Here is a 25,959-nt window from a genome sequence, read left to right as displayed (position 1 = left end):
CCACCATGACCCCTGCACAGCCTGGCAGCTGCCTGTCCCCATGCCTGCGCGGGAAGGCCTCTCCCCTGGGTGGCAGCGTTTGATATGTGATGGTGGGGCCAGGAGGCAGCCATTCTCTCTGTAGATGCCACCCTGCTGAAAGTCCCCCTGAGCCGGGCGGTGGACAGACAGTGGCTCTAGAGGTGCGGGGTGGGCAGGGCTGAGCTGCACTCAAGCCCGTGGGAGCCAGGGAGGCCACACATCTTAGAAACGGGGACACTCGTGCTGCGCCGCGTTCCCTGAGCATCCGCGCTGGGCCCGACTTCCCACTGCAAGTCACAGGTGAAAATATTATTAAAACTGTTGACCCTCTTAACAGCCTCACCAAAAACATCTACCCTTGCCAACCCAGCTGGGGGAAATGACTCTAAAGGGGAAGATCTGCTAGCAAAACATACATCTCCATAAGAGCGTTTTCCTGATATTATTTCAAAGGCATTTGAAAAACCCTTGCCCATGTGGCCATAGTGAGCCCCTTCTCCTCTTCTTTGCTCAGTAAGAAAGACAATGACATCCTTGGGGGCCTGCCCAGGGCACCTTGCCTGGAACACCTCCAGAGGGAGTGGGGCAGGGCGGAAGGCCACTAGGGGTGAAGCCAGCTGAGAGACGCCAGGTGTCCCCTGCCCACGGGGCCCAGAGGAGCCCCTGCGTGCCCCTGGCTTGGACCTCATGAAGCTGTCACATCAGCAGCCCTGAGCCAGGCACCTATGTCCCTGAGCGAGGCACCCCGCAGGTGGCCCCACTCTGGCCACCCCCTCAGTTCCCAGCCCATCGTGAGGCAAAAGCAGCCTCGCTGAATGAATGAATGAATGAATGAATGAATGAATGAATGGATGGATGGTGGATGGTTGCTTGGCCAACACCCACACATCCCACTTGGAGACCACAGCTGACCCTGCCTGAAGACCACTGCTTTCTGGGTCTTCTGCAGAAAAAGCATGCAGACCACGGCCCCACAAGGACTCCATCCTGCTGGGCATGGCACGGCCCCTTTCTCTAGAAAGCTCCCGTGATTTTGCTTCTTTCTTGTTTTGTGGCAGCTGTGCGTGTAAAGTCAGAGGGCTCCGAAAATGGTGGCGAGTACGTTTTACTGCTGAGATTCTGAACGCAGACCAGGCTGGGGAGCACCCCAGCGACCCTGCTGAGGGGAACTCCCTGCCAGCCACTGCGTCCGAGGGGAAAAGTGCCACATGGTGCCCGTGGACAGCCAGGCGTGGTGTCCTCTGAGAGCAGCACAGCCGCCAAGGATCTCATGATTCCCTGTGGAAGCCCCTTAGGAGGGTCTCAGGCCACAAAGGAAGGTCTTGGTTTATTTGGCATTGAGAGCCCCCAATGGTGGCCATGGGGACCACATTGCCTCTGGGCCTCTGTTCCTTCACAAGGAGAAAGGGGTGCCAGGCGGCGATGGCCTGAGGTTGCTGTGCACCGAGAGGGGCCTGTGAGCCTCATGGGGGCACAGTGGCCACCTGTGTCTGCCGCTGAGTGTTGGGGTATTGGCCCCCCAGGGCCCCTCCACCATCCTCCCAGGGCCTGCTTCAGCCCCTGCTGGTCCCTCCCCCACCATCTGTGACAGACACCCCCCCAACTTTAGGGCCAGTCCCAGAAGGAGGGGCTCTAGGAGATGGAAGGACAGGAGCTGGGTGGGCCAGGGTCTCTGTGCAGCCCAGAGAAGGAGGGGACAGTCCATGTGACCAGAGCTGACCCTCATGCCCTGAGGTGAGGACTGGCCACACACCCCACACCACATGGCTGCCGTACAGCCTGGACTGGAGCCCTGAGGAACCCACAGCCCAGGGCCAGTCATTTCCTCTGCAAACCTCGGTTCCCTGTCTGTGCTGCAGAGTGCCCCCATCTGAGTGTGCCCCTGACACATGTCCAGCTGTCACTGACCCACAGGGACAGACTGGTCTGTGCAGCAGGGCCTCCTCTGCTCTGATTCGTGGAGCACCCTAGTGAACACTGGAGCCCCTGGCTGGGAGGAGAGGCTGAGGCCCCAGGCGGCAGGCCGGGTCCTCGGAGGCTTTCCTCACTGGTGCCAGGGGAGCAGGGGTGGCAGGAGGAGGGGACCCTGCGGGCAGGACTGGACAGCGGCCATGGAGGTGCATGAGTGCCCTGGCAGCTGCAGATGGAGGGTGCGAGCCCTCTGCCAGGACCTCAGGCAGCCCGTTGGGGGACAGATGGGGGTCACCCCCATGCCTCCCTCCCTTCCTCCTCCCATGTTGTCGAGGCCACCAGCTGGGCCTGGCAACCCACGTCCCAGCCCTGCCAGAGTCATGCGCCTCTTCACTGGCCTCTGGCTCCTGGTCCCGCCCCTGAAGCCTGTCCACAGAGCAGCCAGAGAGTAGTGCCCAGTGTGAATGCATCCTGCGCCCCCCATCCTGCCCTTGCCCCTCTTTCCCACCTTCACCTGCCCTGGCCTCGAGGCTGGGTAGTCTGGTGCCTGTCCTGGTCCCCTCCGTGCTCGCCAGCTCCTGCTCAGCCTGCTGTTCCCTGAACAAGGCCCCCGCTCGCCCAGGTCACAGGGTCACCTGGACACCACCTTTGCTGTCTGAAGTCTGTCTCCTGCACAGGGACATAAGCCCATGCCACACATCAGTGTAAGGTCAGGGTGTGCATGTGTGTGTGTGTGCACGTGTATACCACAGGAGGTGGCTGAGGACATATATATGCATGTGTATGTGGTGCACACATGTGTCCCAGCTCTGGTCCCTGATGGAAGTGGGTGCAGCAAGCACTCCTGGGTGCGCAGCCAAATCAGAAAACCTGCCAGGGCCGCCTTGTGCCGACGAGCAAGGGGGCAGTCAGAGGGTGATGGGGCGAGGCCATCTCGGGCTCTCCCTGGCCAAGCCTGGAACTATGTGAGCTTTGGAATAATGATACAGATTTTCATTCACTAATTAAAGGGGGTAGTCAGTGAGTCCCCACTGAAGTAAGTAGGTAAGTGATGGCATATGTGAGTGGAAGCCCCACGTCCTGTGCTCCCCTAAGACAGCATCCTCACCCGTGGGAAACACTCCAGAGTGTTTGGGAATCGAGGGTCATCACGTCTGCAAGGTGGTTTGGGAAGCATCATATCGAGAAGGGGGGGAGCACCCTGACAGGGAGGACCCCTGGGGCTTGGTGGCTGTGGAGGCGGGGGAGGGGGGATCCCTGTGACTGTTCTGTGAGTTCCGCATGATGAGGTGTAAAGCCAGAACTTTGTGGCTGGAAGTGACCAGCTCTCCAGGCCATGTCCTCCCACACAAGTCACCCTGGAAAACTGGTGCACCCATTCACCATGACTCACTCGCCCATCACTCCTCTGTCCACTCATCCCGAAGCCTGAGCGGAGCCCTTGCTCGAGGCCCACAGTAGACAGTGAGCAGCAGGGATTTTAGCGTTGAAGCCCCTTCCATCTGTCACGCACTGTGCTGTCCCAGCTTCCAGGAGACACTCGCCCCAGGGCTGCTCGGCGGAGTTCACCTGGCCCCCGGGATGGGACACCCGTAATCCCACAGCCCAAGAATAAGCCCTGGTGGCACTTGGCGGACCCCTGCCCTGTCTGCTCCCCAGCATCGTCAGGTTTCTACACAGCAAAGTCAGGGTTCCTGTTTCATGAAAGCTTATATTTTTGGTATTTCTTTCATTTGGTGTGAGCATTTCCCCATGCCTTAAATTTGACAGTATGCTTTTTGATGACAGTATGCTGTTCCACCCGGGCCACACCACCATGCTTCACAACCAGTCACTAGTTCTGTGGGAGCCCGGTGCCCCCTGACCTGTTGGTGCTCTGGCGCATGTCTGTCCCGCACACACCGTGCAGGCAGCCCTGCCTTTTCCTTCCCTTACAGTGAACTCCTCCATGTGGGTGAGCCTGCTGAGGGCATGCCCCTTCCAGGGGTGTCTCCCTACTGCCCCTGTCACCCAGAGGGACATCCTCCCCTCCCGGGTGAAGATGGCCACCTCACACGGCCCCAGCCAGCCTGGAGGGGCCACTGCCCCAGCAGCTGTCCAGGACTGTGTGCATCCCCAGGGCTCCAGTGTTACCGGTGCAGGGTAGGAAAGCAGATCCCAGGCCCCCCTGGAGGGCCTGATTCTGCAGACCTGCATGGGCCCCAGAATCAGCATTTTAATAGGCAGTCCTTCTGCCTGTCCTCCGCAGAGGGCCCGGGCTCAGAGCCCCAACACCCATAAACTGATTCTTTACCAAATGGGGTGAGTCATTCACCAACACCTAGTATGTGGCGGCCACCGTCCGGCACCCCAGCCCTGGCTCAGCTCTTGGCGGAAGTCTCGGCAGCCCGGGTCCAGGGTAGGAAGAGTAGGAACGGGACAGGGTCCAAGCTCGGCCCTGACCCGCAGTGTCCCAGACCACAGTGTTCTCCGAGCTGGTCCAGGGGCTTGTCTAGGGCCAAGCACACCCCCCCACCCACCCCCACACATTCTGCTATAGACATTTCCTGCAGCCTGCCCTGGGTAGGGGACACCAGGGACAGGCAGTCTCGGAGGTTTGCCGGGGAGGGAACCTGGGATGGGCTGGGGTTCCAAGGAGCGTGTGCTATCCTCAGAAGTGAGGCTGGAAGAGTGGGAGTCCCAGGTGTACGTGGGGATCAGGGACATGGCAGGCCTGCATTTGGTGACTGCGCCCCACCTGTGGCAGCTGTGGGGTGACCATGGACCCAACAGGGGCCACAGAGGTGCAGGACGGCCAAAGGAGGCCCTCTGTCCAAGGTGTGGACCGTGCTCCGGGGCGCTAAGGCCTGGAAGGCCAGGAGGCAGCTGTTCAGGCTGGTGTTGGGCTTGGAGGGAGGGCACGGATGCCCTGGCAATGTGGGACTGCAGCCCAGTGGTGGGCACGTCCAGGGCTGCTGGGAGACAGGCTGCAGTGTGCTGTAGGTGAAGCGAGTAGGTGGCTTTGCCAGGAAGGGGCACAGGGGCTGGTGTGTTCACAGAAAGGAGAGTGGTCAGTGGAGAGGGCGGGCAGCAGGAGGGACAGGACACCGGGGGACAGGGCTCGAGGACAGGACACGGGGCAGGTGCTCAGACGCTCCAGGGAGGCAGCTTCCTCTGGAGGGGGCTCACAGGCTGGGCCCAAGGCCCCAGGCAGTGCCAGGACACCCTGCAGGAGCAGAGGGCGGCCCCAGGGAGGCCCGGGCTGTGGCTGACAGGAAAGCCTGGACGCAGCGGGACGCACAGCCCCGGGGCCCATGGGCCAGGCGGGAAGGAGGGCGGGTCTTCCAAGGCCATGCTTCCTGCTTTCCCACGCTGCAAGGAGCCCCGCCTCCCATCAGCCAACGGGGTGCCGAACCAGCTCAGATTCGTCCTGGGGAGGCCAGCCTGGCTGTCCCCGGGGCAGCTCCCCCCTCCTCCGTCCTGCTCCTGCCCTCCCTCAGCCTCCGGTGCTGGCCCCTGAGGCTGCCTGCCTGTGTGGGTGCTCAGCCCAGGGCCAGCCTCCTCCCCTTCCTGGGTGGGAAGGCAGCAGGCTCTGTGTCTGCAGGGCTCAGACCCAGGGCTGTGCCCAGGGACCCCAGTGGCCCTGCCCTAGAGGCCCTGCAATGCCTCCAGCCCCCGCTGTGCTTGTGGGAGGAATCCTAATTAGCCAGAAAACTGCCAGGAAATAAAAGACATGCCTACATTTTTCAAAACAAGCTTATAAAAGGCCTCAGGAGCTTTATTGTTTTATTTTTGGCAGAGGAACCGGGACCCCGCCCTTTTTGATCCCGCATTTGCAGAGCGGGTGCTGGGGCTTCCTGGGGTCCCTGGCTCCCCTCCAGGCCGACCACCCCACTTGGAGCAGCCCCGTCACCCAGTGAGGGGCACCGGCTCCTGCCCCACTTTCAGCTGGAAGTCACCCAGATTGTCCAGGACATTTCCGCTCTTTCCTGGTTGTATCCAAGTCGGAAATGCCACCAGCTTGGTCTCTGCTTTCTCCTGAACCAGGGAGGGCAGGCCTGGTCCTGCAGGAGAGGCAAGACGGGCCATGCCTGCTGCTCTGCCCGCTCCTGTCCCCACGCCCCGGGCCAGAGTCACTGTGGCCCCCTGCTGCATGTGGCCTTGGGGTCTCCCCAAAGGCGTGGCCGAGGCAGCTGGCCAGGAGCTCCCCTCCCGGACCCTCAGCCTGCTCAGAGGGCCTGAAGGCCTCCTGCCCGCTGGGGAGAAGAGGGGGCACCTGCAGGCTGCCCACCCTGTGCTCAGCTCCACCCACCACACGCCTTGGAAGGCAGCTTGTGTGTGCGTCCCACCCTCTGTGATACCCAGGGCCTTGTTTTTCTCAGCAGCAGGTGGACACCAGAGAGGCAGCCCCCTTGTGGAGAGGACAGCCATGCCAGAAGGAGCCCCCAGGCCTGGGCCCTTGGAGGCAGAGGGAGGGCGGGGGACAGCTGCAGGGGACGCGGAGCTGGAGGCCCCACCTACCTCTGGGCAGGGCAGCCAGGCCACCCTCAGGCCCTTGGTGCCAGCTGGCCCGGGGCACACCCGGTCCGGCACCACAGCAAACACCCAGGCCCACAGCAGGCCTCTGAGAATTCAGTGGCTGAGCAGCAGACTGCGGAGCCAGCTTCTCTGAGCGCCCCGGGGGTTAGAGCTCAGCTGTTCCTTTAGGATATTCATCTGGTGGCCGGGGGCTAGCCCTCTCCTTGTTCTCCATGTCTGTGCAGCACAGAGCTACTCGGGTGGGACCAAATAATTAAAAATTACCATTTTTTGGGCAGTAGCATTTGCCCTGAAGGAGGACAGAGACCCCAGTGGGGTCAGAGAAGGCCTGCTGCACCGCTCCCCGCAACCCACAGCACCCTGCCCGGGGTGGTGGCACCCAGCCCTCTGGTGGGCCCTGCCCACTCTCCCGCCCCCACCACCAGATGTTCGGGTGCTCCCCAGGGGATACAGGAAGCCCTGCCAGGTTCCTGCCCAGGTGCCAGTGCCAGCCAGCAGCCTGTCTGCTGGCGCCCGGGCCCTCCCCCGCCTTCCCCCGCATGGGAACAGGGCCGGCTTGTCCTGCCTCTTTCCCGGCGCACCCCGCCCACCGCTCTGGGCCCACACCCCACGGGCGAGGACGGCCACAGGGACAGCAGGAAGGAGAGCCGGACGGCCTCTGGGCCAGCAGGAGGGTGGCGGGCAGCGCGGCCTCTGCTCCACACACACTGAAGAGCTGGACTTGCTCTTCAAAGGCAGGAAGGAAGCCTCAGCGGCCTCTGGCCACAGGCACAGCGGGAGCCAGCCTGCTGGGAGGAGGGTGTGCGGGATGCAGGGCGGGGCAGAGCAGGTGGCCCTGGCGGCCTGGGGACCCACACGCCCTGCAGGGGCACCTCACTTCGGGCACTGCTCCCCGCCTGAACCTTGCGAACTATGCCTCAGTGAAAGTGTGCGTTCTCCGCACCTGCTTCCCTCGTTCCAGATTGTGTTCAGGCTCGTTCACCACGTTTTGTGGGGAGTCTTTGTCCATCGCGCTGACACGCGACTCACGGACAGACCCCCAGTTTGCATCTCACTGTGTTGACATTTGGGGTTGTTCCTAGTGTCAGGCTGTTCACGATGTGGTTTGGGAAGATTCCGGACGCCTGTCCCGGGGCCCGCAGGGACACATTTGTGTAGATCCACACCTCGGCATGGCACTGTGGGGCTGTGGGGTGCACCTGCCTGCAGCAGCATGAGGGTCCCCGCTGCTGACACCCGGCAGCACGTGTCCTGGCTTGGCCTGTGAGCTGGTGTGGCGACCTGGCTTCACCTCTCTGGTCGTCGGTGAGGCTGAGCACGTCTTGTGTGTGTCCACTGACTGTTGGGCCTCCTCATTTGCAAAGTCACTCCCGTTCGTGGCATCTTAGGGTGAACAGACGTGTAGTAAAAGGCGTCCTCTTTATTCTCATGGCAAGAGGTTTTTATGCCTCATTTTAGAAATCATGTTGTTCTGCAACAGTGTTATTGCTGAGTCATCTAGTCGTTCACACTGAGGTGTCTGTCGCACCTCAGTGGGCGTTATGCATGGCAGGCGGTAGGTGGCACATAGGTCCCCCATCTTAGGAGAGTGGAAGCCCCGCTGTGGAAAGGGCTGCCCTCCCTGGGGCTCCGCAGCGCCCCCCCCCCCCGTCTGCCTGAGTCATGCTCCCCTGGGCTCCCTGGGGTTGCAGGGCTCCTGTGGGGGGAGGACATGTGCCTACCTGTTGTTCTTCCCAAGAGGGTCTTGGTTATTCGTGGCTTTGCATTTTCGTATGAAGTTTGGAATTGGCTTCTCAAGCCACAGGCACATACACACACATGTCTGATGGGATTTTTACTGAGATTGCATTGAACACATGGACCCCAACAAGCGCCTGCAGAGGGGCACAGAGCCTGCGTCAGACTGCCCCTCCCCATGACCCAGCCTCCATCGGGCACTCTGACTAATCGGACTGACCAAGGCCGGGACCAAACCTGCGATTTGTCTCACACTGAATTTACCTGAGGCTCCTGTCCCCGGGGCTCCAGGCAGCACGATCAAGTCCTGGGTGCGGGACGGCTGCCGTCCCCCAGGTGCCAGGCAGCCGGCTGAGCAGAAGCCCTGGGAAGGCCAGCGGGTCCCTTTTCAGACAGGCGGGATGTGGGCTGCGGCCAGGCTGTGGTCCCGCACGGCCCCTGCGAGGAGTTCAGACTGCCCTGCCCGTGATGTATGGCCGATAATCACAGCGGCAGTGAGTGGGCGATGAAGTGGCTCTGGGGCGCTGGGGTGGCCACCTCATCCCAGTCTCAGCACCGGAAGTCCGGGCACCCTGCCCGCCAGTTGCCAGCCCCTGGCCCCCACCCAGTGGGCCACTCTCCCCCCCACTGGGCAGACACACGACCCCAGTTTGGGACTTGGCACCGCACTTGATTTGGTGGCCGCTGTGTCACCAGTGCTTGTCTCCTGGATCACAAATACCCCCCCGAGGCGAAGGAGGAGTTCACACGCCCGTAAGACTGAACCGGGGCTGTGCCATCCATGTACGGTGGGGGCGCCTGCGCCCACGTCGCAGGTTAGGCCCGGGAGCCGTGACTGGTCTTGTCCCCGTGGTTTTCCTGTGTTTGTAGCGCAGACAGTGATGCGGACCCGGTGCAGGTCAGGGTCGCAGCCACAGGTGCCTGACAGGCGGGCTGTGGGGTGGGGCTTTGCTCCATGCTGGATCAGGGCGCAAAGAGTGGTCACTGTGCCCCCAGCCATGAACCCCCAGGGCCGAGGTGGCCCCGCCCAGGAGCTCCCTCTGACTGACTCACCTCCTCCTCCTGTGCCCCCTGCTCACACTGAGACCTCCCACCTGGGGCATCTGGGTGCCTTCGTGTGAACTTTGCACACACTCCTTGAGCCCGCCACCTTGACCCCCACGGACCACCACAGATGACAGCAAGCTGTGTACTCAACCGAGGGCCCCGGCCTCCATGACCGGGGATGTGTCAGTGCAGTGGGAGAATTCAGGTGGCCCAGCCAGAGCTCAGGTTGCATCTAGAGGCCCCTGTCGGCTGTGCTGCCCCCAAGGAGGGCACCCACCCGGCTGGCCTGGGCTGCTGTTAGGAGTGAGATGCACGTTATTCCAGCAGTGGGCGGGGTACAATCCCAAAGTTTTAAAACTGACCTACATCACCCCGTACCGGCCTCTGCCCTTCTGTCATGGCCAGCACCCAGAGGTGGCCTGGAGGAGACAGACCCTTTCTGAGGGCAGCCACATCCATCCAGCGAGCAAACTGCCTGGCCAAGGCAAACGGACCAGGGCGGGTGCAGGGCAGAGGTGGGGTCTCCTGGCTGACTTGAGGGAGGTTGGTCCAGGGCTCAGTGGCACCAGATGCCCACGGTGGGTGGGGAGCGTGGAATGCTCATTGGACACTTAACCATCAACCACTATGCGTGGCCTTTGGAACAAAGGGTGCTTCCTTGTCGGATGCAGATGGCCTGGGAAGTCATGGGGGGCAGTCTTGTGGCTGGGGGTCTGGCCGGCTGTGCCAGAAGGGCAGCACCCAGGCCAGGGTAAGTGAGACTTCTATGGTGGGCCCGGGAGGGGTCCGGGTCCTCCGGGGTGGGCTGGAGAGCACGCCCTGGCTGTGGGGAGGCATGCGCAGTGGCCTCGGCATTTACGCCAGCAGCACAGACCCCGTCCTTCCACCAGGTCCAGGGCGGTGGCCCAGCTGCCATTTCTGGTTCCAGAGAGACCAGGAGGAAGGGCACCTGGGTGACATCTCATCAGTGGCGTGGACTCCGACAGTCCCTTCCGAGAACACCCTGCCCTCTGGGCCCTGCAGGGGCCACCCAGACTGGAATCAGGGCCTACAGTTTGCTCTCACAGGCAGGCCCCCAGGTGGCGTCTCTAGTCACGGGCGGTGCGCCTCCTGCCCGATGCAGCACAGGGCTGCCAGGGAGCCGGCCAGCCACAGGTCTCTGCCCCACTGTTCGCCCCCGAGCTGCCGTAGGCAGTGCATGAATGAGTGGCATGCCCCAGTACCAGTAGGCTTTGCCGACAAAGCCAGACCAGGAGTCCAAAGCACAGCGGGGAACGTCCCTATGGCCTGCTTGTGTGGGGCCTGGGAGCTCAGAATGCTGTTTGCTCCTAAAGGGGTGTGGAAGCAAGTGTGAACAGAGCAGGAAGACCGAGGCTGTGCCCGAGACGGCTGCCATCCGGTCCTTCGCAGATGTCCGCGGAGTCCTGCAGCCACCCAGAGTCAGTGCAGGTCTGGCCTGGTCCTTAAGGTGGCCTGACCCCCCAGCGCACTGACTGGCCTTCCTGCAGGCCCCCCGAGCCGGGGCTGGCCTGTCAGTGAACGGGCAGGCCCTGAGGGACCCTCTGTGACTCGAGGGCCCACTGAGCCAGTGCCGTCATTCGAGTGAGATACGAGGTCCCCCAAATGGCAGCTGCCGTTTGTTCGTGTAAAACCAAGAGACAGCGTCCGTGTCATTCCCCTTTGGCCACCACCCTGTCGGGCCCTTCCCTTGTCAGTGGTCAAGTCCAAGTGGACCCACCCCCGATGGGGACATCAGGCCCTCACAGGCCACACCCAGCTTCTGCTAGCTCAGGGCAGCCAGCAGGGAGCGGGGTGCGGCTGGGCCCAGCCTGGAACAGGGCGCCTGGCCTGGGGAGCACCTCTCAGCCCGGCTGCGGGCTTCGCCCCAATCCAGCAATTTTTGCAAGAAGGGCTCGGAGGCATGGTGGGCAGTGCCCGCCCCCTGTCAGCTGCAGCTGCGCCACGTGCAGCATCTGTGCTGTCAGACATGGAGGCCGCGCTGCCCAAATCCCAGCCCCTGGCTCCTTTGAGCTTCCCGTACCCCCTGTAAAGCTTGGGAGCACCAGGCGGCTCAGGGATGCGGGGGGCGGCCTCAGGGAGGCCGATCCTTCTTCAGCTTCCAGGCCCCCTGCCCCCTGCCTCCCTGCCTGCCCTCCTTCCCTCCTTCTGTCTGTCCTTCCCTCCCTCTGCTTCACTGAAATAAAATTCACATACCATAAATTCACATTCTGACTATTCAGTGGCTTTTCATGTATTTAGAGTTGTCCACCCATCACCACAGTCAATTCCTGAACATTTCCATTACCCCCAGAGACACCCTGCCCTTAGCTGTCACTGTCCAGCCCCCAGCTCACCCCTGACCCAGGCCATCACTAGTCCACTCTCCATGTCTAAGGATTTACCTATTCTGCACACTGCATGTGAATGGGCTCCTATAGTCTTCTGGGTCTGGCCTCTTTCACGGAGCTGAGCCGTGTTCCCGCATGCCGAGCGTGTATCAGTTCTTCACACCTCTTTGTTGCCAAGTGATATCCCATTGCTTTGGTTTATCCATTCATTCGCTGGTGGACATAAGGGTTGGTTCCATTCTTCGGCTATTATGAATAATGCTGTCATGAACATTCATGTACAAATTTTGTGTGGACATGTTTTCAGTTCTCTTGTGTATGAAGATGCAGTCCTAGGAGTGGAGCTACCGGTACATAGAGTTATCCTATATTTAACCATTTGAGGATCTGCTTTCCCAAGCAGCTGCGGTATTTTACACGCCGCCAGCATGCATGAGGGGCCCGCTTTCCTCGCCAACACTTGTTTTCATCTATTTCTTTGACTAGAGCCACCCAAGCGGGTGTGAAGTGCTATCTCACTGGGGTTTGACCGTTGCTTTCCCACCAGCGGTGAGAGTTCCTGTGGCCCCACGTCCTCACCGGCATCTGGCGGTGTCGGGGTCACGGGCTTTGACCATTCTCTTAGGTGTGTAGCGGCACCTCATTGTTGTTTCACTTTGCACGTCCCTGATGACACTCGATGTGGAGCATCTTTTCATATGCTTATTTGCCATCTGTGTGTCTTTCTGACGAGGTGTCTGTTAAGGTCTTCGGCCCCTTTTTAATCAGGCTGTTTTCTTATCATTGTGTTTTAAGAGCACTTTGTAGATTTTGGGTAATGGTCCTTATCAGATATGTCCTTGGCAAATACCCTCTCCCAGACTGCAGCTTGCCTTCTCCTTCACTTCACATTGTCTTCCACAGGGCAGAGGACTTTGATTTTCATGCAGTGCAGCTGAGCAGTCCTTTCTTTCATGGTGGTGCCTGTGGTGTTGTATCTAAGAGTGATCATGTGTTTCTAGTTATGTAAAAATGTCATTGCCATACCCAAGGTCATTTAGATTTTCTGCTATTATTCTCTAGGAGTTTTATAGTTCTCTGGGGTTTTTTTTTACATTTAGTTCTGTAATCCGTCTTGAGTTCATTTTTGTGAAGGGTGTCAGGTCTGTGACTGGATTCATTTTTCTGCCTGTGGACGTCCAGTTGCTCCAGTGCCATTTGCTGAGAGACTTATTTCTGCTCCACTGGTGTTGCCTGTGCTCCTTGGTCAAAGGCCGGCTCTTGTATTTATGGGGTCCGTTCCTGGGCTCTCCGTTCTGCTCCCCTGGTCTCTGCTCTTTTGCCAACACCACACTTCTTGGTCTGTGCAAACTGACAGTGAGTCTTACAGCTGGGTGGTGTCAGTCCTCCGGCTTTGTTCTTCTCCTTCAATATTGTGTCAGCTAGTCTGGGCCTTTTGCCCCTCCAGGTAAGTTTTAGAATCAGTTTGTTAATATCCACAAAGTGACTTGCTGGGGTTCTGACTGAGATCACACTGGATCTGTAGATCAAGTCGGGAAGAACTGACATCTTGAAATGGTGATTCTTTCTATCCATAAACATGGAATATCTCTACACTTATTTTGTTCTTCTTAGATTTTGTTCATCAGAACTTTGTAGTTTTCCTCATAGAGATTTTATACATATTTCATTCGATTTATACCTAAGTATTTATTTTGGGGAGTGGTAATATAAATGGCATTGTGTTTTTAATTTCGTATGTCACTTGTTCATTGCTGGTATGTTCATATGGTAGAAGTGATTGATTTTTGTTTGTTAACCTTATACCCTGCAAGCTTACTATAATGACTTTTTAGTTCCAGTAAGGTTTTTATTTTGTCAGTTTTCTTAAATTTTACACATAGACAATCATGTCATCTACAAAGATACTTTTATTTCTTCTTTCCCAATATGTATACATTTTATTTATTTTTCTTATCTTATTGCATCAGTGAGAACTTCCAGTACAATGGCGAAGAGAAGTGGTGAGAGGGGACACCCTTTCCTTGTTCCTGATGTTAGTGGGAAAGCTTCTAGTTTCTCACCATTAAGTATGATGTTAGCTGTAAGTTTTTTGTAGATAATCTCTGTCAAGTTGAGGAAGTTCCCCTCTACTCCTAATTTACTAAATTTTACTGGGGAAGATACACTGAACTGTCCCACCATGATTACAAATTGACCTATTTCCTTTTGTCAATTATTCATTTATATATGTCAAGGCCTTGTTATCAGGCATATAAAAATGAAACATTGTTATTTCTTCCTTTATCAATATAAAGTGCTTCTTTGTCTCTAGCAATACTTTTTGCCTTTTGGTTGGTTTTTCTCTAATAATAATATAACTAAGTATACGCCAGGTTTCCTTTAGTTAGCATTTGGATAGTATATTTTCAACTGGAACATTTAATAATGAATTACTGCTGTAGTTGTGTTTCAGTCTCCTATCTTTTTGTGCTATTCGTTCCACCTGCTTTATATTTCATTTTCTCTCCCTTCTTGCCATCTTTTATGTCAGTATTTTAATCATTCCATATTTGCCCCCCTATCAGTGGGACTATATACACTGTTTCTATTTTTTAAGTGATTGTCCTAGAAATATGGTATGTACTTTTACTTACCAATATTCACTAATAGGTTAATGCTTTTATGCTTCTCTTAGAAAATACAATGACCTTGGAACACTTTCAACATGTTTTATACCCTCCCAATTTATAGGCTATTTTTGTCATGAATTTCAATTCTACTGATATTTTTTACACAATTCCACAAAGCATTATTTATATTATTTCTTTGTGCCATCAATGTTTAGTTAGACGTATTCTCATTCCTCTGTTTTAGTCTGTTTGGGCTGCTACAACAAAATACCACAGACTGGGTGGCTTAAACAGCGAACATTCTCGCCGTTACGTAGGCTAAGAAGTCCGAGATCGAGGGTCTGGCAGACCTAGTGTCTGGCGAGGGACTGCTTCCTGGCTTATGACGCGCTCTCTTGCTGTGCCCTCACACGGCGGAAAGAGTGGGGCAGTTCTCGGGCCTGTTCACGGGGGTCCACCCTCATGACCTCTTCACTTCCGAGAAGCCCCACCTCCAAGCGCCATCACATTGAGCATCGGGTTTCAACATATGAATTTGTTGATACAAACATCCAGTCTACAGTATCCTTTTGCCTTTTTTCTTTCTTGCATCTCTGACTTAACATTTCTCTTTGACTTAAATTTCTTTTAGTGTAGGTCTGCTATTTATTATTATTTACTTATTTGTCTGAATTACCTGTTTTCAGTATCGAGGCTATTTTATCAGAGTGTAACACTTGATGTCGGCAGTTACTTTCTTCCAGCATCTGAAAGATAATATTGCACTGTTTTCTCACTGCTGCTGCTACTAGAAGTCGTCTGTCAGTCCGCCTGTAAGACCCCCGGAGGTAATTTTTCTGTTTTCTCCTTTTAAGATTGCTTCTTTGTCACTGACTTTCTATATTTCTAGCATTTGTTTGTTGTGATTCTATTTTTCTTTGTCCCATTGGGGAATGATTGAGATCATTGAATATGCAGCCTGATGTCTTTTATCAGTTCTGGAAATTTCCCAGCCTCAGCCTTTGAGTCTCCTTACCCGCTGGTGCTCTGAACCATACATTTATTTGACGTCTTACTGCTTCCCATGTGCCTTGTATTTTCCTTCTGTACTCTCCATCTTTTTGTCACTGTTCTAAATTCCGGGTGGTTTCTCCTAACTTGTTTTCTAGTTCCAGTTCACGGATTCTTTCTTTAATTGAATCAAATCTGCCCTTAAATCTATCTAGTTCTTAATTTCTGATTCTTATTTGGTTTTGCTGCTAGAATTTCTGTTTAGTTCTTTAAAGTGGCTTTTTAAAAATCGATTTCCATCCCTAATGATTTTTTCATCCCCAACTTTTTTTAAATCAGTTTTTTATGTTGTGGAAAATGCATATATTATAAAATCTACCATCCTAACCATCTTTAAGTGTATAGTTCAGTGATGCTGAGGGCAGTCGTGCTAGCGGCCATCACCACCTCCGTCCCCAGGACTGTCTTCATCTCAAACCCTCTCCTCACTGACAGACTCTGCGTCCCCTCCCCCAGCCCTGACCCCACCGTCCGCTTCCTGTCCCTGAGTCTGACTTCTCTAGGGAACGCATGAAAGTGAAGTCACACAGCATTTGTCCCTTTTTGACTGGCTTATTTCATTTGGCATAATGTCCTCAGGGTTCGTCCATGTTGTAGCAAGCATCAGACTCTCCTTCCATTTAAGGGTGAATAATATTCCATTGTATGGATAGAACACATTTTGCTTATTCATTCATGCATTGATGGAACTTGAACTACTTCCTGCTTTCGGCTATTGTGGATGATGCCATTATGAACGAAGGTGCATACATATCTTTGACTAAATTGTGTCTCCCACCCAGGAAACAGAATTCTTGTGTTGAAGTCCTAGCCCCCAGTGTGATCTTATTTGGAATGGGGCATTTAGGGAGGTAATTAAGGTTAAAGGAGATCACAAGGGTGGGGCCCTAATCCCCTGGGAAGAGGCAGAGACACCAGAGGCCTCTGCCCCTTGGAATGGAGGAACACAGCAAGAGGTCAGCCATCCACAAGCCAGGAAGAAAGGTCTCACTAGAAACCAACCCTGATAGCCCCTTGATCTCGGACTTCTAGCCTCCCAACTGTGAGAAAATAAATTTCTGTCATTTAAGTCATTCTTCAGTCTGTGGCATTTTGTCACGGCAGCCCTAGGGGACTAACAGGTGTACACCCAGAGCAGAATTGCTGGATCACATGGTAATTTTATCTGCAATTTTGTTGAGAAACTGCCAACTATTTCCCACAGTGGCTACACCATTCCACATTCCCCCCACAGTGCACTAGGGCAACAGTTTCTCCACATCCTTGTCGCCACGTTCTTGCTGTTGTTCTGAGAACAGCCAGCCGTCCTAGTGGGTGTGAGGTGGTGGCCGCCGGCTCTGACTTGCATTTCCTTAATGATTAAGGGTGTTGAGTATCTTCTCATGGGCTTGTTGGCCACTGTTGATCTTCGTTGAAGAAATGTCTACTCAACCCTTTTGCCCATTTTTTTAATCAAGTATTTGAATTTTTTGTTGTTGTTGAGTTATAGGAGCTCTCTATGTACTTTGGATATTAATTCCTATCAGATACATGATTTGCAGGTATTTTCTCCCATTCTGTAGATTGCCTTTTTACTCTACTGAGAATGTCATTTGATGTACAAAACGTTTTTAATTTTTATGAAATCCAGTTTGTCTAGTTTTTCCTTTGTCGCCTGTGACTTTGGGGTCATAGCTAAGAAATCATTACCAAAGCCAATGTCATGAACACTTTACCACATGCGTTCTTCTGAATTTTATATTTTTAGCTCTTATGTTTAGTTCTTTGATCCAATTTTAGTTAATTTTTTAAATGGCATTAGGTAAAAGTCCAGCTTCATTCTTTTGCGTGGGGTCGTTTTCCGAGCACCATCTGTTGAAAAGGCTGTCCTTTCTTTGTTGAATGGTGTTGGTGCCACTGTCAAAATTCATTTGACCGTATGTGTGAGGGTTTACTTCTGGGCTCTCTATTCTAGTCCATGGTTTATATGTCTGTCCTTATGCTGGTACCACACTGTTTTGATTACTGTAGATTTGTAGTAAGTTTTGAAATCAGGAAGTGTGAGTCTTCCAACTTTGTTCTTTTTCAAGATTGCTTCAATTGTTCTCTTGATGAAATTTTTACTTGCATTTGATTTCTTTGAACATAGTAAGCTGGGTTCCAACATCTGACATCTCTCGTATTTCTGCTTATTCTGTTAGTGGTAGCTTGCTTCCTTGTGTGCCTGCTTACCTTTGATGGTGTCCTGGATTTTGTATTCGAAAAATTATTGACAGGAAGAACTTGAGGCCTGAGGTGAAGCCATCTTCCTCCAGAGGGGGTTTTCTTTGCTTCTACCTGGAACCTAGGGGTGCCCCTCTCAGGAGGAACCACCTTAACCCCAGGCCCAGGCTTGAGGCACCCTGGATTGTGAAGGCGAATGTAAGTCTGCACAGGGACCATTTGCTAACTGTGTCGGGGAGCCTCGAGTCCCAGCTGAGGGTGAGGTCATCACGCTCCCCACCTTGAATTATACTGAGCTGGGACAGTTCTCTCTCTTTCCTGCCACGGGGCTACTAAAATTGCAGGTCTGTTTTGCAGCTGTTGCTCTGAGATCTGCAGATGTTCCCACTTGGGAAAAGGAGCTGTGTGTGCTGACGATTCGGAATTGAACCTTCCTCACTCGTGTGTAGGCTCTTTGGGGGTTTTAGGAAAGGAGGTCTATCTATCTGCATTTGTGTTGGTCAGGATTACAGAGCCCTCAGCAAAGGACAAGTTCAAAGGGTTTTTTTCTAAAAGCACAGTTCTGACCACCGTCTGGGTATCTGGAGCAAATCATGACAGTCTAGACCCTGGCTCTGTGGTCATGAACTCATTCAGCCCGGCCCAGCATGAGGCCAGAACTAGGGTAAGAACCAGAGTGCTGAGAGCCAAAGGCCAGCTTTCCCTGTGGTTGCACAACAAGGGAGTGGCGGGGTCAGCACTGCAACCGCGTGGCCATGATTGCAGAGGTGCAGCTCCACCTCCTCTGCTCAGGAGCCCTCTGGGGCTCCCCATGCCTGGACTGATGGGCATAGACTCCCCGTGGCCTCGCTGGCCACTGCCCACCCCCACCTCCGCTCTGCAGTATGCATGCCTCCTGTTCCCCCTTCCAGAAGTGGCTTGGAAGCAGGGACTCTGTCCTGCCCTTCTGAGGCCCCTAGTGGGACAGGGACCATGGAGCTGGGGCTGCTGGGCTGGCCTGCACACCCTGCCTGCTCACAGCTGGGGCCCACTCTGGGGGTTCCCCAACCCCACAGTGCCAGACAGGCCTGGGCACTCACAGGGCACTGAGCGCAGCAAACAGCCTGTGCCCCCAGCACGCATTCTGTCCTCGAGGGGGCAGAGCAGGCTGAGGGACCTGTGTCAGGGACCAGGTACTGTCAGCCTCTCCTGGTGATGCCCTGCCCAAGGCCGGCTCTCCCTTGGAGGGTGACTGGGGGGCGTTTGGGGAGGCCATCGGCCATCTGTCTGCTTGCCATCCCCATCGGTCCCCTCTCTGGCTTTCCGCCCGGACAGGTGAACAATAATGGGATTGTATCCTTCCTGAAGGAGGTTTCTCAGTTCACCCCAGTGGCCTTCCCCATCGCCAAGGACCGCTGTGTGGTGGCAGCCTTCTGGGCAGACGTGGACAATCGGCGGGCAGGTGACGTGTACTACCGAGAGGCCACTGACCCAGCCACGCTGCACAGAGCCACGGAGGACGTCAGGCGCTACTTCCCTGAGCTCCCAGACTTCTCCGCCACCTGGGTTTTCATAGCCACCTGGTACCGCGTGACTTTCTTTGGAGGCAGCTCGTCTTCCCCTGTGAGTTCCTGGGGACGGGAGGACGTCCAGCCAGGGACCCAGGGTCCCCCTCCAGGGCCCCCGCCTTGCTGAGGTGGGTCGTAATCACTGGTCCTGCCAGAAAAGGGAAAACTGGGTTCAGGGACAGAAGTTACTTGCCCAAGGTCACAGAGCTGGATTGGAGGAGCCTCAACCCTCCCTGTGCCTCCTGGAAACACCTGCCTCCAGGAAAAGGCCCAACGCCCCGAATTCAGGGGCTCACACGCTAGGGAGATGTGGAAGACATTAGGATAGGGTTTCTATTTGGAATTGGTCTGTACTTGAAGCGTAAAACAGGAAGTTTATTGCTTTATACTCTGCCCGTTGATAATGCCAGACAAAAAAAATGCAAGCCCAGAATAACTGCCCTTTGCTCAGGTGGTCAATTTGGCAGGCAGGTCCCCTAACTAAGACAGCAGCTGCCCCCTGGAGCACCTGCCCTGGGCCGATGGATCACGGGGTCACAACCCGGTCGCTACAGAGAAGGCACTGGGGTGCAGAGCAGCATTTTCAGAGCCTTTTTTTGGTGCATTTAATGAACATGTGTTTGGGGGCCCCCTGGCCCGAGCAGGCAGGAAACACCAGCTCCTGGTTTCTGGCAAGGCCTGTACCCAGGGCCCAGCGGGGGCTCAGGAGCAGTGTGGGGGGACAGGGCCCGGGAGAGGGATGAGCCCGTGAGCGGCTGCTGCCAGACTGAGCTCTCGCAGCCAGGACGGAAAGAGAAAGCCGGCAAGTGTCACCGGGCACCCCGAGGGACATGTCCTACCAGGAGTGGGACAGTGAGCAGGAGAGGAGGGCTTTTCCTGCACACGCTACCACAAAGAAATTTTCACACTACTGGACTGGTGTTCACGCGTCGCCCACCATTTGGAGGTTTCACTTGTTTTTCCTTATCATCAAATTTTAAGAATGTCTTTGTAACAAAAAGAGAGAGAAAAGGATCTACGTACAATCCACTGCCAAGAGAGAACTCCCGGTAAACACTTCTTTCTGCATCTTAACCCACACTTTAAAAAACAAATAGAACCACCTAGAACGCACCGTCTGGTGAGTGTTTTCACTCAGCAGGATCCTGGGCACTTCCCCACTCGTGTAAGTCCTTCCACACTATTTTTAAAACCGCTGCTTCGCCTCTGCAGAGTCATTTCACCTCTTAGCTGTGCAGACAGATGGGCGCAGAGCGCCTCCCGCACTGACAGAGGGATCTTGATGTTCTGTGCTCAACCTGGAAGCATCATCAGGGCGGCACGTCCCTGCGAGGAACCAGCCTGTTGCCAGGGGGATCTGGAAGCCCTCTCCCGGCGGCACCCCCGGGCACAGGCTGGCACCAGAACATGGTGGTCGGGCTTCCTGCATGGCCCGTCTTGGCTCACAGAGCCCGCACAGCCCGCCCTCCTCGTGGGGAGCTGGTTCCCTGTTGCTCACTTTCATGTGAGTGAGGAGATAAGCTGCACGAGTCCCCACTGTGTGCCACCCTGCAGACCAGCCCGCAGCTGGGCAGCACTTAGACCCCAAGACCCACCCTCTGCCCTGAGCTGCGCACTGCACGGCCTCGAGTTGGTGGCGACATCATATCCCTGCATGAGTCTCTAGAGGGGAGATTGCTGCTTGTAGGATTCCAATTTTCTCCCCCAAACAGTGCCCGCTCACACTCATATAGGCCACATTCTGCATGCCCATTTCCCGGTACCCCCAACGGAGCACACTGTTATTTTCCTTCCTTGCCAGCCACACAGGCAAGCAACACACACCTTTTTATGTGTCTTGACTTACACACCCGATTTCCAGTGGTGCTGATCCCACTCTTGGCCCCGGCCGGCCGCGCCCTCTCCTGGTGTACCCGTTCGTACCCTCTGCCAGTTTTTCTGCAATTGCTTTGGTGTTTTTATGACCTGGTGAAGTGCTACTTGAATTAAGGGTATCAAGTTTTATCTGCCATGTATGTTATAAATACATTTTTCACTTTGCTGTTTGCCATTTGATTTGACCTTATGGCACTTTTTATATCCAGAACTTTCAGTAGTCAGATGCTTAAGTTTCCTTTTTGGTTTTTGCAGTTAACAAACATCATGTTTAAACGCCCTTCCCCAAGATGCTCCACACACTCGCCTGTGTTTTCTTCTAGGACTGCAATGGTTTCATTTACAACTTTACTTGGTTTGGGGTTCATTTTCATGAGTGATATGAAGCTCTAATTTTATTGTTTTTAGAGTTTCCTATTTGTCCTAAGACCCCTTCTGAAACAGCCCACCCTTCGCCCAGTCTGAAATAGTATGTATCTCTTCTGTACACACTACCGGCTTACACATACATGGAAGACTTCCACAAAAACCCTAAAACTTAATTAGTAAAAACTGCTTTTCCTTGATTCCTCTTTTTATCTTTCCCTTTTTTCTTTTTACATTTTTGTTCATTTCACATGAGGTGGTTTTGCCGATTTGACCACGAAAGCACTGGCCCTCTGTGCCTCCTGCCCCTGCAGGGGCCGGCGGCTGCTCCTGGTGAGGGCTTCCCTCACTCACAGAGCCAGTCTCTGGGGGACCTTAGGCCCTGAAGGCAGCCGAGGGTGGGGGTCACCGTGGCCCTGCTCTGCGGCTGGCCATCCAGCTGGGGAGGCAGACGAGGAGTCAGCGGACAAGGACAGTATGTTTGGAGCTGGCAGACAGGGCGGGGCCTTGGAGCAGGGAAGAGGGGGCACAGGACCCTGCTCAGGCCCCGCTCCTTGGCAGGTCAACACGTTCCAGACCGTGCTTATCACTGACGGCAAATTCTCCTTCACCCTCTTCAACTATGAGACCGTCACGTGGACCACAGGCACACATGCCAGCAGCGGGGGCAATGCCACTGGCCTGGGGGGCATCGCAGCCCAGGTAGGGCCCCTGCTCCCTGCCACCGGGACTGTCATGAGCTGCTAAGGCAGGTGGGCATCCCCACACACGGGACTGTCTAGAGGCCACTGCGAGGCTTTCCAAGGCCTCTCGGCCAAGAATCACAAGCACATCCTCAGGCCGGAGGCCCCTGTATCCTGGCCCGTGGTGCCCTGGGGGAGACCTGCAGGACCAATTGCAGCAGCACAGAGGCCTGGGCGGTGGGCACCGGCTGGCCTGAGGTCTGGCTTGGGCCAGGCCAGCAGGAAGTCCTGGGTGTGGAGGGAGTGGTCAAGGGCAAGCCCCCAGGACCTGCTAGCGCTCCTCGCCGTGAATGCCCCCACCGCTCCCTCCTGGCCATCTGCTTTCTCCTGAGGTCAGGCTCTGCTCCCGGCCCTCGGGGTGCCGGGGGAGGCCTGAGGCCAGGCTGGGGCCCCTGGAGTTGGGGGAGGTGCCAGGGCCCAGCGTGTCCCAGCCGGAAATGCTGTTGGTCGGTGCCGATCTACCTGGGAGGCTGCTGATGGGCAGGGACCGTGCGGGGGGAGGCAAGGGTACCCCGAGACCCGCAGAGCTGACCAGCTTATGAGGCGGCCTCCCACTTGATCTCTTTGACCCTGGCCACCCCGGGGAGGTGGGTCTCAGCACCTGCAGGCAGAGCCTTGGACCCCGCACGCACCTGCCCCCGCTCTCTCCCCGCCCACCCCCAGGCCGGCTTCAACGCGGGGGACGGGCGGCGCTACTTCAGCATCCCGGGCTCGCGCACGGCGGACATGGCGGAGGTGGAGGCCACCACCAACGTGGGTGTGCCCGGGCGCTGGGCGTTCAGAATCGATGATGCCCAGGTGCGCGTGGGGGGCTGCAGCCATACAAGTAAGAGGATGGAGCGGGTGCTCGGCGTGCGGGGTGCGGGGGCTTAGGGAGGGGGTGACGGGCGGGGGCGCACGGGGGCGACACGGGGCGGCCGGAGTGACCCTGGGCGGTCCGGGCTCACCCCAGAGCTCAGTGTCCTCCTGGAGGGGCCTTCCTGCCTCGGCTTGGGGTGGGGGTGGGGACAACCTGCTGGTTTGCGGGGTGAAGGAGAGGAGCCGGCCGCCCTCCCCGGGCCCAGGCGTCCTTGCCGCCCCACGTTCCCACGCCGCCTCCTTCCTGCTGGGGCGCTCCGGGGCCTCCTGGGAGGCAGGGCGCTTCGCACCTCTCCCCCATTTCCACCCTGGGTCTGCTGCTTGGTGGGGTCTCAGGGTTTGACAACCCGGCCATCTACCTAACGGGAGGGAGTCCCCGACACGCAGGGTTCCTTCCAGCCCAGAACACATGGCAGATGGCGGCAGGGCCCCCCGCAGGGCGAGCCCTGGGCTTTGGGGACATCCCGCACTGGCTGGGCAGGATGTGGTCCGGCGCCCACACCGGGTGGCTCGGCGTGGGGCCCATCCAGACAGGCAGGAGCAGGTGTGCGCTCCCAGGGCGGGGGTCTAAGGGGGCCTGGGTGCAACAGAGGCGTGCCTACTTGGAGGGGGTGGGCAGGCAGCACCAAGCCCTGGGGATGGCGCCTGAGACAGAGGAGAGCCAGAGCCGCCCAGGTGCGGGGACACCAGACAGGCCGCAGCCTGAGTCTGACTTAGAGGGCGGGGCTTCTTAGGGCAGGGGGCCCAGGAGCTGGGGATCTCGCCAGGCTGCCTGCCCTGCCAGCCGGGCTCCAGGCGCTTCAGGACACATACCACCACTTTGACAGCCACTCCTTTGGTGCGGGCAGAGGGATGATGTGGGGGACAGAGAGGTCTGACTGCTTGTCACCTGCCAGTGGCCAGGAGCTTGGGTTGTGGGTTGGGAGCAAGGTTTGGGTGCAGGTGGGGACTGGTATGAGCTGTGTGTGGGCAGGTGCAGGTGTAGGTGCGGGTACAGGGGTGGGTAGATCCAGGCTCACCTGCAGAAGCTGCAGCTTGTGACCCGGGGTGGGGTCCTCAACAGGGGAGTCCAGCCAGTCCCTTGGGAGGCACTCCCCCACACTGTCCAGGCCTTGGGGGAGCAGACGGCGGAGGTACTGCTGGGCCCTCCAAACTAGTGCACATGGAGGCCCTCAGGAGACAGTGCTGCAGGGGAGGGACCAGCCCCGTGGGTCCCCATTGCCCAGGTGGGACCCTGTAAGCGCAGGAGGTGGACCCTGTGCATTCTCGGGGCAGGAGGCCTTATATACACATCCGCATTCCCAGAAGGGATGTCGGTTCACACCTGGGGGCAGTGCGCGCACATCCGGAAGTCTAGCCCCTGAGGAAGGCTGGGTCGGCAATGGCTGGTGCAGATGGATGGCCACCCTCAGTGCAGGGCAGCCAAGCCCCAGCAGACTGAGTGACAGCGTGGCTGAGTCCCGAAAGACACCCACAGCCCTGGCGGTGTCCTGGGCCACAGGTCGGCAGGTTCCAGCAGCTTTGCCTCTCCAAAGAGGTCCCGGGGCTCCGTGAGCCGAGCCCTCCGGACTGCCTGTTGGGGTCGGGTGGCCTCCAGGAGCGCCAGGAGGGGATCCTGAGCGACAGCAGCTTGAATGGCTTCGAGCGGGCAAGCCGCCCACTGCACACACAGCGACACTGGAGGGGCGGCCCCGCAGGCCCAGTCTCTAACTATGGCAGCGCCCGAGACAGACTGCAAACCCCCAGGAGGGTCTGAGGGTCCCTGGTCCACCAACCCCAGCCCAGACACATCAGGGGATCCCCTCCTGGGTCCCTGGACGTTCCTTCCCCAAGGAGCACTCACATTTCCCTGTCTGCCGGGCATTCCTGGGGCCCTGTGACAGATTGAAGAGATGAGGAGGTGCTTGGGGGGACAGGATGCCAGGAAAGCCTGCCCACGCGGACGTGCAGGCAGACAGCAGTCCCACTGGGCGCCCAGCAGACGTGGGAAGCGGAAGCCAGCCCGGCCACCACGATGCCACAGTGGCTCTGCAGAGAGAATCCTTGGGTCAGGGGAGGCGAGGGTGACGCCCGCGCTGCTGTGTCCACAGCCTCCGTGTGCCTGGCCCTGCGTCCCTGCCTCAACGGGGGCAAGTGCATCGATGACTGTGTCACGGGAAACCCCTCCTACTCCTGCTCCTGCCTCTCGGGCTTCACAGGGAGGAGGTGCCACCTGGGTGAGTCCCCCACAAGGGCAGTGAGGGCCCCGAGAGCCCCAGGCCGAGGCTCTGTCCCTGCGGTACAGGGGACGTGTGTGGTGTCACAGCGGGGGGAGTGGGCGAGGCTCGGGAGGGCCAGTTTGCTGCCCCCACCCCAGGGCGGGGCAGATCCTCCACTGAGGCCCCGGCGCACCCCATTTTGCAGACGTGAACGAGTGTGCTTCCCACCCGTGTCAGAACGGCGGGACCTGCGCACACGGCGTCAACAGCTTCAGCTGCCAGTGCCCGGCTGGCTTTGGGGGACCCACCTGTGAGGCAGGTAGGCGGAACCTGCCAGGCCCCACGGTGTGGCTGGCTGCAGGGCAGCTGGGATGGGCCTGCCAAACCAGGGGGCAGGGGGCAGCACCGTGGAGCATCAGGTCACTGTGCCACAGAGGGCTTGGCACCGGGCGTGGGCAGCCAGCAAGGCCCAAGGCGACAGAGGCCCAGGCCCTAGAGGAAAGGTCCCCGGCACCATATCCAGGCTGGAGCAGGGCCTGGATGAGGGCGGCCCTGGCTGTGCCTGGACCTGCCCTGAGGCTGGCCTGATGGGGCCGCAGGGCCTCTGAGGTTGGCCAGGGCCGCTGCGGGGCGTCGTCCACCCTCCATGCTTAGTCGCCGGCTGTGCCCCGGACCTTGCTGGGAGGAATCCAGCTGGTCCCCAAGTCCCATCTGTGCAGTAGAGTCGCCATGTGGTACCAAGGGGTGTGAGCACGGCGGCCAGTGCCAGGAGGAGGGCGGCTCCGCGGTGTGCACAGACTCCCCCACCCCGGCCTCTTCCTGCCTGCACCCCCAGAACCTGAACCCCAGCGGCTCCTGACAGGAGTGCGGCTGTTCCTCTCCAGTCTAGGCACGACTGGGGTCCCCCTCAAGACACCCCTGCTGCT

At 57.1% G+C, this 25,959-nt stretch overlaps 1 protein-coding gene across 12 annotated transcripts in view; it reads left to right on the top strand.

Moving 5' to 3' along the window:
- SNED1 (sushi, nidogen and EGF like domains 1) overlaps positions 1 to 25,959 on the top strand; it is a 76,322-nt gene that overhangs the window by 1,421 nt on the left and 48,942 nt on the right. For all 12 annotated transcript variants that reach the window (XR_008998104.1, XR_008998103.1, XM_057503335.1 and 9 more), the window contains exons 2-6: positions 18,761 to 19,048; positions 21,796 to 21,936; positions 22,641 to 22,803; positions 24,926 to 25,051; positions 25,239 to 25,352. Coding sequence is in view for 10 of the 12 variants with exons in the window: in XM_057503335.1 (XP_057359318.1) it covers positions 18,761 to 19,048; positions 21,796 to 21,936; positions 22,641 to 22,803; positions 24,926 to 25,051; positions 25,239 to 25,352 (832 nt within the window). In the remaining 2 variants the exon portion in view is untranslated. The remainder of the gene's footprint in view (positions 1 to 18,760; positions 19,049 to 21,795; positions 21,937 to 22,640; positions 22,804 to 24,925; positions 25,052 to 25,238; positions 25,353 to 25,959) is intronic.

Source organism: Manis pentadactyla, chromosome 6 (assembly GCF_030020395.1).
Source record: "Manis pentadactyla isolate mManPen7 chromosome 6, mManPen7.hap1, whole genome shotgun sequence".
NCBI lineage: Eukaryota > Metazoa > Chordata > Mammalia > Pholidota > Manidae > Manis > Manis pentadactyla.
This window is presented reverse-complemented; position numbering and strand designations above follow the sequence as displayed.